General features: G+C 39.3%; 1 protein-coding gene across 1 annotated transcript; it reads left to right on the forward strand.

Annotated features, from left to right (window-relative positions):
• Nucleotides 1-403: 403 nt before the first annotated feature.
• On the forward strand, nucleotides 404-6743 carry hibadhb (3-hydroxyisobutyrate dehydrogenase b). The gene is made up of 8 exons (XM_062466754.1): nucleotides 404-530; nucleotides 1643-1803; nucleotides 1930-2039; nucleotides 2169-2290; nucleotides 4544-4677; nucleotides 5361-5437; nucleotides 5604-5760; nucleotides 5948-6743. The coding sequence occupies exons 1-8, from the start codon at nucleotides 422-424 to the stop codon at nucleotides 6104-6106; spliced, it is 1029 nt and encodes a 342-aa protein (XP_062322738.1). The 5' UTR covers nucleotides 404-421; the 3' UTR covers nucleotides 6107-6743.
• Nucleotides 6744-11622: the final 4879 nt, after the last annotated feature.

The raw sequence follows: 11622 nt of genomic DNA on the forward strand, positions 1-11622 counted from the left end.
TAAAGTACATGTGTAAACAGTTCAGTTAACAATGGATAATGTTTTTGAACAAATTGTGTATACAATACAAATATGCAATTGTATGTGTGCGCACTGTATGTGTATAAAAGTATTTTTTAATGATAATTGAATAATGGTGAAAGTGAATCTCAAACTAAAGGTCATGTCAAATCAATCAAATCAGTCAGTATTGTCAAAGTTTGAAATAGATCGTCAATTGCAGTTGGAAGGTGGATCACTAAATAAAAACACCTTTAAAATAGTAGTGTTGTGACAATCTGTGATGAATTTTAATTAACAAATGTCCGTCCTTCAAAACACAAAACCTTGAGATGTCCCGCCCTGTTAATTCTCATTGGACGCCGATGCACCAAAACTGCTCTACGAATGGAGAGAAAACAAATCAATCACAACCCATCCAATGCCGTCACGGCAAATCGGAGGTCAAGAGAAAAGAAGCATGGCCGCTGTGTTAAGGGGGTCTCGAAACCTATTGGGAAGGTGTTATAAGCATGTTGACTTTGCTTTCGGTAAGGAGTTTTTGAGTTTTCAATAGCTCTTTGATTGGCTTGCTCGCTCTTTTTCGTTACTATTCGACAGGATATGTCTGAGTAAAGCCTTCGGCATTATGCTTAAAGATCAATGTTGAGCTCAAATCAGTCAGCTAATCTGCGTTAGCAAAGCACAGGTCCCCTTTTTGGTTTGCAATATGGCGAGGAAGCATTGGAGTTATGTTGTTCATTCAACAATCTCGGAATAAACCCTCTACACGTCTGTTTCTGTTTAAAACTGTTTAACTGTCAAAGCGTAGCCGGCAAGATACAGTGGATGAAAGATTGCTATGTGGTCATTTCAGGAAATGAGCAACAAGTTAATGGTCAAAAGCACACCTCTCCATCTATAAATGGATCAGCAGTATATTGATAATTTATATCAAATGATAAAAATGCTCGAGACGCAATTGAATGCTTTGGAGAAAGTCACATTACATTGATCCACGTTTCTGTGAAGTTTGTATATGCATAAAGACGATCACATGATTTGTGACTTATGTGATTAAATGTTATGTTACAGGATAGTGTATTTCACGTATTCAGCATTGCTTCACATAATGATGCCCATGACATCTCAAGGCAAAAGTAGGCTAAGTAGCCTCAGTGCTGCCTGGTCAAGAGTTGCAGGTGTCTTGGCAGACTCTTAAAAATGGCTTATGCGAGGCGTGTGAGACCTGGCTGACGTCCATACTCCTTGCTACACATGCACCAGAGAGTGGCTACTTATTATATGCCCTGTGGCTGTCTCATAAAACTGTTCAAAGAAACACATTTTGATGACCTGTATGAACGTGGTTATTTAGCCCACAGTCTCACTTATTCATTGTGAAACTATGGCTCTCAATCCTTCTCAGACATGGGAGCAAACCTGTTTGAAACTGTCCCCACTGCAACATGATTGTGTTGTTGAGTCTAACTATGACTCAACAGATGCTAAAGCAATTTACTACAAAAGTACATATAGATAGGGCAAGTATGCTTTATGTGACATTGAATTTGAAGGGCATGAGACTAAGACTGTACTTTTTGTGACAGCTTTTTGTGACACTTCATTCCTGTAATCAAAATGATTGTTTCCATTTTCCTAGTCTCTACCAGGTCTATGGCCTCAAAGACCCATGTGGGGTTCATTGGACTTGGGAACATGGGGAATCCAATGGCAAAAAATCTGCTGAAGCATGGATACCCAGTATTGGCAACGGATGTGTTTCCAGAATCCTGTAAAGAACTGCAAGAGTTGGGTGCCCAGGTGGGAACTGAATACCCTAGCACAACAATACATCATAAATACCACAATTGTTAAAAAGAAAATAATCATTTTAATTTTATTCCAGTTCAGTCAGTTTGGTGATCTGATGTTTCTCTGTGTTTTTAGATTCTTGATAATCCTGCCGAGGTGGCAGACAAGGCCGACCGCATAGTCACCATGCTGCCCTCCAGCCCCAACGTCATTGATGTTTATACTGGTCCCAATGGCATCCTCAAGTAAGTACATCCATATTTATCCATCCACCACCTCCTTCCTTCAAGGCACTCTGAACATCCATGCTGTCATGTTTTATTGTATTCACAGAGATATTGAGTACTGCATAAAGTGTGTTTTCTCCCCTATAGGAAGGTGAAGAAAGGCTCACTGCTGATTGACTCCAGCACCATTGACCCCATGGTTTCCAAAGAGATGGCAGTGGCTGCTGAAAAAATGGGGGCTGTGTTTATGGATGCACCTGTGTCAGGAGGTAAGGACTGGTCAGGCTTTTGTTTATGATCAGTCATTTACAAAGACCCTATGTGGCCCCTAAATAGCCAAATTATAACATACTTTACTACTAATTTGATAAAAATGATACAAGCCCATTTCCTCAAACTTTTTTTATATATGAGCATCTGGGAATTGATCTAATGACCTTCACACTCACACATTCTTGCTAACATCCCAGCAGTTCCCCAAAAGATGGTGTATTTCCAGTGTAGAGTCATTCTGCTTTAAAGGTGAACCCCCAATGTATCCTTTCAGTATCAACCAGTAAATCTTTCTGTGAACAAACAGATTTATTCCTTCCTTTTACTCAGAGAAGCCTCAAACACAGTGTGTGTCTTTTGTCATGTGTCCATTAAGTGTTTTTGGACAGAACTAAGATACTCTAAGATACTCTAGAAAGGATCGAGTTCAAATGCACCATCATCACTTTTGAAATTAACATTCATTCCGCCTTGCTACTTTTCATGTAGGTGTAGGTTTGTGAAGAGATGCACCTATCTCAACCTCAGTGTGTGGGAGGTAGGAAATTTGAGGGAGAACAGTATTGGCCTACAGAAATGTCCCCAGCCGTAAAACTCTCACTGCCAGGCAGTCTTGGGGGTCTACACACACACAGTTTGTTTGAACTCAGCCTTTCAACTTGAGGAAAGGCACTTTCTTTGAATAGAAGTTGACTTATTTTACGATCAGGTCCTAAAGATTAGCAGTGATTTATAAGCTTCCTTCCTGTGGCAGTACATATGGATTAAGGCTGTCCAGCTTCCCACATTGAACTTGGGTGGCTGTAGGTCAGTGGATGAGTGTGAGTGTATGGTTAAAGCTAAATATTCCAGCATGTACTACCCTACACTGTGATGTTATCCACCTAGCAGGAGATTTGGAATGTGCGGTTTAGCCTTTTATCAGTGTTCAAAAGAGGCTATGCAGATTGACAAGGATAGTGTCTTAATGGGGCCAGCTTGATTCATTGAATCAGTGTGTGCCAGCCTCAAAAAGGAGGTATGTTTTTGCATTGGTGCTAGAGCTCAGTTATGACTGGTTGATGTTGGTGAGTTGATGCATGGTATTGGAGTTCATGGATGACAGTGATGTTAGCAATACCCAGGAGATGGCACTGTAACCAATACTTGAGCCTGTGGTTAGAAGACAACACACACATGTTAATATAAAGGACACGTTAACCGAGAAGTTAATTTGTGTAACTACACCTACAACAAGCCCTGTCCCATAAGCACATGAGCTTCACTTGCATTAGATAATCTGTTCAGTACCACAGCACTTGGTGCCAGGTATTGTTATATATGTATTTTTTATTTTTTTAAGATTAATACTGGTAAGCAATATTTGTGACACTACTGCACAAACCATGAACCATACTGTGACTGGATTGTAACAATTTTCTGTGGCTGCTTTGTAGAATGGAAGAACTTGAATAGGACCTTTTTAATTCTCTGTAATTGGGTAGTTCTTCTTTGTTCTTTCTGGAACTGTAAACAACAATGTCCCACTAGTTTTGTTCTGTTCTTAATTAGTTGCCTCTCCCACCTCGAATGCGTCACAGAGATTTGGCAGCTGCGAATTTAAAAGGAATGCTTTTCAGCAGCAATAGTGCGAGATCCACAAACCTGCCCTATTTGACAGTCTTCATACATGCCACATTAATACACAGAAGTTTGGCGTGACAGAGTTGGATAGGGAAGATCCATTATTATTTGATATTGTGTATATATGTGTGTGTCCTTATGTATATTTGTGTGAGGTGTGAGTGTATTTTTGGGCTGGTGTGTGCCGGTAGAGCAGAAGCCTTTCACACACTGCTCATTAGTAGAGTCATGTGGACTAAGAGCCTGCAACTTTGGCAGCATAAATGAAGAGGTTGCCTTTTTATGTACGCACTTTGCCACTTTCCCTAGCTTGTTTAAGATTTTAATTCATTCTGCAATTCAAACCAGTGGCTACCCAACCACATTTAGGACAGAGAGAGAAAGGCCCTTTCGATCCAGAGATTTCTTCCAGCTCATTGTTGCCATTAAACGGCACTTCAATAGAGACAGATTTTAGTTATCAAGTGGGTTTTTTCACGGTAATATTAAATAAGCAAATTATTAAGAAACTGTTATTTACGAGAAGGAAGAAGTAAAAATTAATCACATACTTTTTAAATGTATTATTACATTTTTGCAAGTTAGCTTCTGTGTGTGTTTATTTTTACGTATGTCGTCATCTGAAGGTGTGGGGGCTGCTAGCTCAGGGAAGCTAACCTTTATGGTGGGTGGAGCCGAGGAGGAGTTCACTGCAGCTAAGGAGCTGCTCAGCTGCATGGGAGCCAACGTAGTGTACTGTGGCCAGGTCGGGACTGGACAGGTATGTAGAGAATACACTTACCGTATTTCTTCTAATAAACGCTGCAGCGTTTATTAAATAACGTAAATTTTTGGTGCGCCGTTTATTCGAGGGTGGCGTTTAATTAGTAAGAGAGATTTTGTGAATTGTAGCTGCAGTGCAACCATAGACAACTTCGTTGCTGGCATTGTGACACATGAATCATGCAGCTAAAAAGCAGGTTTCATTTACTACCGCTGACCTTAACTATTCTTTGTTTGTCTATGAGTGCGGCAACTCCCTTTCTCATTGGCAATCAATTAGGTGTGCGTTGGTAGTACAACTGTCTCAAGTACAAGTGTTCTACATTGTGTAGAAATCTGAAGCAGCATGCCGAAACGTTCATACACGTTAGCTTTCAAACAGAAAGCTGTGCAGAAATATATGTACATGTGTAATAAATACTGGGCAAAAATGTAACCAATTAGATAACCGTTTTAAGATGTTTTTGGTGCAGCGTTTATTCGAGGGCGGCGTTTATTACACAACGTTCATTTTTGGTGCGGCGTTTATTCAAGGGCGGCGTTTATTCGAGGAAATACGGTATTATGGCTGGGCTATACATGGTCTAATGTTATGGTGTAATGATTCTAAATGAGCAATAATCAATATGGTGTTTGTTATGAACTGCTAACCAATTTGGTTGTTTTTTGTCTGCATTGCAGGCAGCTAAAATCTGCAACAATATGCTTCTAGCCATTGGAATGATTGGAACATCCGAGACAATGAACCTTGGAATCAGGTATGTGGTGTTCTCGGAAACATTACAACCTCTGTTAACATAGTTCATAATCGTCTACAGTAGCTGGCACAAAATAGGCAGAAACTTTATTAATCCCAAGGGGAAATTGCATACAAAATAAAGTTATTGCTGAAGACTGAGAGAATGTTTTCTGTTCTGCTGACAGACTAGGCCTTGATCCCAAGCTGCTGGCCAAGATTCTGAACATGAGCTCTGGAAGGTGCTGGTCGAGTGATACATACAACCCTGTGCCTGGGGTCATGGAGGGAGTGCCATCTGGGAACAACTACCAGGGAGGCTTCGGTACCCAGCTGATGGCTAAGGTAACTCAAATACGTCTGTGTATTACTCTGCATAAATGTTTTCCTTAGAACTCTTGACTATACTCTTGACGATTTTATCTGATTGTCGTTCTTGAACGGGTAAGAAAGTTTTTAGTTTGAGAAATTGTCTATGCTGGGATGAGGTGACTAGAGTTGACATTATTTGATGTGACTGATGTGTCTCCAGGACCTGGGACTGGCGCAACATACAGCCACAAACACCAAGACCCCTGTGCCTCTGGGCTCCCTGGCCCACCAGATCTATCGCATGATGTGTGCACGTGGCTACGCCGGCAAAGACTTCTCTTCTGTGTTCCAGTTCCTTCGTGATGAGGAGGGCCAATAGGGGGCGCCACTCCTCGTCCTGTCCACAGCCTTACCAGGCTTTGTCCTGATCCACACAAGGCATGCAGTTCATGCAGTCCCCCACCCCCATTTCACAAAGACTTCAAAAGGCATATTAATTTAAACAAAGCTAGTGGGGAGCTTGAATCAAAAGTATAAGATCATGTTAGCACTGTCTCCTGCTGGGAGTCATGTTATCCGTGTGATCCTGCCTTCGTTAGAAAAGCAGCACTTCTTTTTCTTTCTTTTTGTTTTTTTATTTTTTTAGAAGCCACGGTGTCTTTCGAGATGTGTGGAGAATCTCAGAAGACGCTGTTTCGTAGGCTGACTAACTAAGACCCTCCCTGCCTAAGGTGCTGCCTAAGGTGCTGCCCAAGGAACTCCTCAGAGTGGAGCCGACTTGGCCATCGCAGAAATGATTACTCACCTAGAACTGACTAACCACCCTGGCAATGGGAGTCTTTTTAGTCACATAGTCTGATCTGTTCTGTTTGATTGTGATTTCTGTTTGTAGAAATATTTCTCTTCCTGTCTTTTGTGGGATACACTCTCCCGCCATATTGGGATGGATTGTTTGCCGTGTTATGTCATATCCCTAATTCACTCTTATATCTTTGATAATAAAGGTGAAGGAGATATTTTGCTGTGTGGTTTTCATGCAATTGAAGTCCACTAACAGGGTATGAAAGCATACATAGCCTATATAAATACTAAAATAAAGACGATGTATAAATCATTTTGCAAGAAAGATTTCAGGTCTCAAGTCTCACGCATTCACCGCAAGACTCAGGCATGTCAGCCATTTCTCACGCAACACCGTATTTCTCACGCATTTCAACCATTTCTCATGGTGAGAAAAAAGGGATAACTTGTCCCATGTACAATTAATGGATGAGGCGCAGGCATACTGAGATGATAGTTGTCACTTCATGACTTTTGTTAAATAAACTTTAACCAAAAGAATTGAGTAGTCACGGTCCACAAAAATGATTTACTGTCGGTACAGAACGTTTAGGCTATATCATAATTATTATGACCGTTTTTAATTTATATTGTAAGTGGTTAAAAATAGTTAAAACGACATGTAGGCATGTCCATATAGCAGGTGTCATGACTTTACAAATGCTTATAAAGCGCACACCAATTGATTAAAGACGTGTTGCCTAGTTCATTGAAAAATATCCCAGTTTCAGTTTAACTTATGTAAATATATATATAACCAATATATACAAAATATAAATAATTATATATTTTTTCACTCGAATTATCTTTACACATCCATGTAGCCTCGTTTTTAGGTTTGGCCTACTGGTGTCTCCACTGAGTCTCTTAGCTTAAGATGCACTTTGCGATCTACGACTGCTCTGGAACTCTCGTTAATCTACTAGCATTTTCAAGAGCCTCTTTAGCTTTGAGAAACGGCCCGTTAAACAAAGATCCATCGTACGATGGATTCTACGACCAATTTAGCCTTAGGGTTAGGGTTACGATGCTTTTGGGAAACGCAGTCCAGCACTGTCAGTCAAGTGGCCTATAGCGATACAACCTATAGGCAATCTATCTATGAAGAGCCAATTCAACGTGTAAGTTGGTCTATTCATCAAGTGGTAGGCTGTCAAGACCACAGTGTGTTGGCCACAACTAAGATAAGTCAAGGACAGCCTGTCGGGTCTTTTTTGGCACCACCAACGGCTAAATGTATTTAACCACCTGCAGAAATTCAGTAGTTGTCGTTCACTAATGGTTTTATGAATCTAGGCTTAATTAAATAATGCGCAGATGCCTGCTGGATTTTAATGAAATGTCATGCGTGGATGCTTTTATAAAAACCATGGCCAGATTTATTATTTTTCTCTCTCTTTCTGTAAAACAAAGAGGGGCGGTATGTTTCTGATCTGGATTGCCAAGAGCCACTGAGAGGCCAAGATGCCATAGGTCACGCGATCACAAGACGAACTCATAAAAAGTCCATTAAGCACTGTAGACTAAGTGCTGTGTTGTTATCTACTTGGCAGGTATTACAAACATAGCCCTTTGGTATAATGTCCTGTAGGCCTTTCCTGAAAGATCCCCTTGCCCGTTTCCTTGAGCTTGGGGGTTCTATACGGTCAGGGAGACACGACAGACCCAAGATACTGACTGACTGGACTAAGGTTCCACCCCCTGCCACTCTCTCCGAACCCAGACACTCGGTTGAGAGAGGATGGCACAGACATCTACATATTGATTAAGTGGTAGACCTAATCAGATTGAATTTTATGAAAAAGCATGTTGACGAAAGTATGCAAACAAATAGGCTACTACTTTCGCTAATCGAATACTCTTTGATATGAAATGTCAACTATGCGCCACAATGTTAATTTCTTCGAATTTCCATGTTCTTATAAAAAGCGTTGAGGTCAAATTAGGATAGTGGAGCTTTACACCACGTCAAACCTATTCATTGATGTCACCCAAGTAAAAGCCAGCGGGAAAAGAATGTAAACCTACCTAAACTGAATGTAAACCTACCTGATATGAAAGAAATCCCTGCTGAATAAAAGGTCGTCAAATATAACACGATATTACGATATTCCTAGATCTGGGCACAGGAGGAGACAGACAATATTTTGTTTTTAATCAGACAATATCTTATTAATTTCTGATTAAAAGTCTCACTAATTGTAGCCTATAGGCTATTGCAACTCCACGTCTGGCCATAATCTGTGTGCCATACGATTAAAAGCTACTTTTTTAACACTTTCATGTCTTTCTAAATCTTATTTTTTAAGTATCGGTGGTAGGCTTTTACGCTACTTAATTACAATAATCAAAAGTTAATTGATCAGTTTGAAGCCCCTTGAAAATACAGGAAAACGATTAATCTGTTGTTATTTATAATTAGGCTAATAATCGTACTAGTTATAGCTTACAATTACTAGGCTATATCCACTTGAAAAACATGACATCTTATTGACAATAAATGAGAAAATAAAGATATTCAGCATACCGTTATGTTACTAAACGAAAAAATGCCTTTGTTTATTTGTATCACGAACATACAAACAATCTTTTATTTATTATACCTCAATTGTCGTTGTAGTTTTTTTGTGTAAGCAAACACTAGCCTACGTCTTATTATTTTACCTTGGAAGATATGTGTTATATGTTTTGAATTGGATGATTATAAGATTGGTTCTAAAACTATAGCCAATGGCAATAAAAAAAAAATCTTCTTGCAAAAATGTTAAATTCATTTTAAGCCCCTCAATAGACAAAAATAATTAAATGAGTGAACTTTTATTAAGACGCATGTTCATGTCAAATGCTTATTATTTCATGCAATCTCGATTCCTAAAAATACCTTTCCCTATGATTCTTCTGAATTGTCAATATGGCTATCGTGACTTTCGCATGGTCTGCGATCCCTGGCACAGATAGGTCGGAGTTTTGCTCATTTGACCTTTATGAGAAGTCTCACACACCTCGAACTTTGTTTCTTACGTAGGCCTATTGGGTGTTTTGTGCCAGTAGTCCAACCACTCGTGCCTATTTGTTGTATGGATAAAATTAGGCTTTTCCAATGAGGACAGATTGTGGTAAACATTTCACATAACACAAGGCATGGTTAATAGAATGATATCATGCACCCAGCGCCAGTGCTCTAATGGGAACAAATACTGAGCAACTATATGGCTGAGATGTTTCCTGCCTACTCTGCTGGAACACTTGGTAGCCCAAGGCTGGAACTGAAAAGCTTCAATTGTCTGTCTTATACATACGGGGACAAGTATAAAAACGTGAGCTTTCTAATCTAATAATGTTTGATGTCAGTTGAATAGCCTACAAAGCCAAACAGCTACAGTATAGGCCTAATAATTGTTTGTAGGCTATATTTCAAATTTGGCTAAACCACCAAGGATTTCAAACATTAATATGGTTGCTCTTTAAAACAAGTAAACATTGTCAATGATAGTTCTGTTGGAGTTAAGGTATTAAAAGGTTCAAGTATGCTTATATGTATTGTTCCCATTTCTTGTGTGTGCGTTATAACTTCGGATTTAATCAAACTCCGCAAGAAGTAACATTTCATTTCTACACCATTACTGAATGATTTAACGCGAAATATTACGCGTTATAATATAGGCCTATGCCCCTGTGTTCGGCGCAGTACATATTCTCTTTACCTTGAATTACATTTTGCTATATTTGCTTTGGGCTACCATTCAAGAAATGTTTAATATTTTCAGTATCATTTAGACCTATGTCGCCCAATTATTTTTTTGTTGAGCACATTTTCAAGATTCAGAGCTATTTACTGAAACACGATTCATTACACGGATAACAGATGGAAAATATGATCATCTAGCCTAACTTGTTTTTTTTCAATATATCATTACATTATGTCTTTTTCTGTATTGTCTGAAGCGCTGTGAATAGTGTTTTGGCTAGTTTGAACGGAAGTCCTGTTTTGTGGGTGAAAGCTATTCCAGTTCTAAGATCCTAAGATCCGTCGGGATTCACTCAGACTAGCTTTCTCTGTGCAAACATGAATTACACATTTTGACCAACATATACATTTAACCATGCACTTCACAAAAATAAAATAAATCACCAAAGTTATTCAGAAGTTACCTTAATATAGAAATGTTTTCGTAACTTATTTTTCTTCCATGTTGACGTTTCCTCGCCTAAAGGAATTTAGCAGACGGACAGCTCATTTAAGACGACGGCGTCTTTGGCTAGACAGCAACTTTCAACTTGACCTTGGCCTCTAGTCGTGTCTAACCCGTATGTAAAAAAGATCTGCCAAATAGTGGGCTCCTTCCTTTTGGTCCCCTAAATTGGAAACTGAAGTGTTAAATACAAAACTGACAGCACGTGTGTATGTTCCAGCAAATTGTGCTTTATGTTTGTCCTTTACGCGTAAAACAACTGATTGATAAAATCATTAAATGATTGATTTCTTTAGGGAAAATCAGTGGTGATTGAAAAACAAATTTGAGTTTAAATGCAAGTAAGGTTATGTGATATGTGTAGGCCCTAAGTGTAAAAATAGCCCTATAAAAATGTCTAGGCTAAATGGATAGTGTAACCTTATCAAAAACGATTGTTTTACTAACCATACTCATAATAGGACCATGAAGTGATACAAAATAATTGAACAGGCAAATAAATAATTTGTATCTGAAATAATTCGAAGATTATCATTCTTTAATTATGCATGTCATCCCAATAGGCTACAGCACAGCTGAGGACTGCATTTTGATGTATTTAAAAGCCTACGATGTTTGTCGATGCTATGAATTGATCAAGGCTAATGAATCAAATCAAACTTGGTCACGGGATGTTTCGTAGTAAGCTTTGTCACTTGCGCTACATCGACCACGGTGTGCATTATCTGCAGTCTAGACGTTTATCATCTCCTTTGCATATCACGTGGCAGAGTTTGGCCAATAACCTTGCGATCTCTGCACCAAGGCGCGTTAGTATCGGTTACTCTCTCAGATTCCGTATCTTTCTTCAGTCGTGGGGATT

This window comes from Osmerus eperlanus, chromosome 7 (assembly GCF_963692335.1).
Source record: "Osmerus eperlanus chromosome 7, fOsmEpe2.1, whole genome shotgun sequence".
NCBI classification, from domain to species: domain Eukaryota; kingdom Metazoa; phylum Chordata; class Actinopteri; order Osmeriformes; family Osmeridae; genus Osmerus; species Osmerus eperlanus.

Coding starts and splice junctions, on each gene's coding strand:
- hibadhb (XM_062466754.1), top strand. CDS start 422: ATGCCGTCACGGCAAATCGGAGGTCAAGAGAAAAGAAGCATGGCCGCT. Junction 2,040..2,168: donor GGTCCCAATGGCATCCTCAA/GTAAGTACATCC, acceptor TCTCCCCTATAG/GAAGGTGAAGAAAGGCTCAC. Junction 5,438..5,603: donor ACAATGAACCTTGGAATCAG/GTATGTGGTGTT, acceptor TTCTGCTGACAG/ACTAGGCCTTGATCCCAAGC.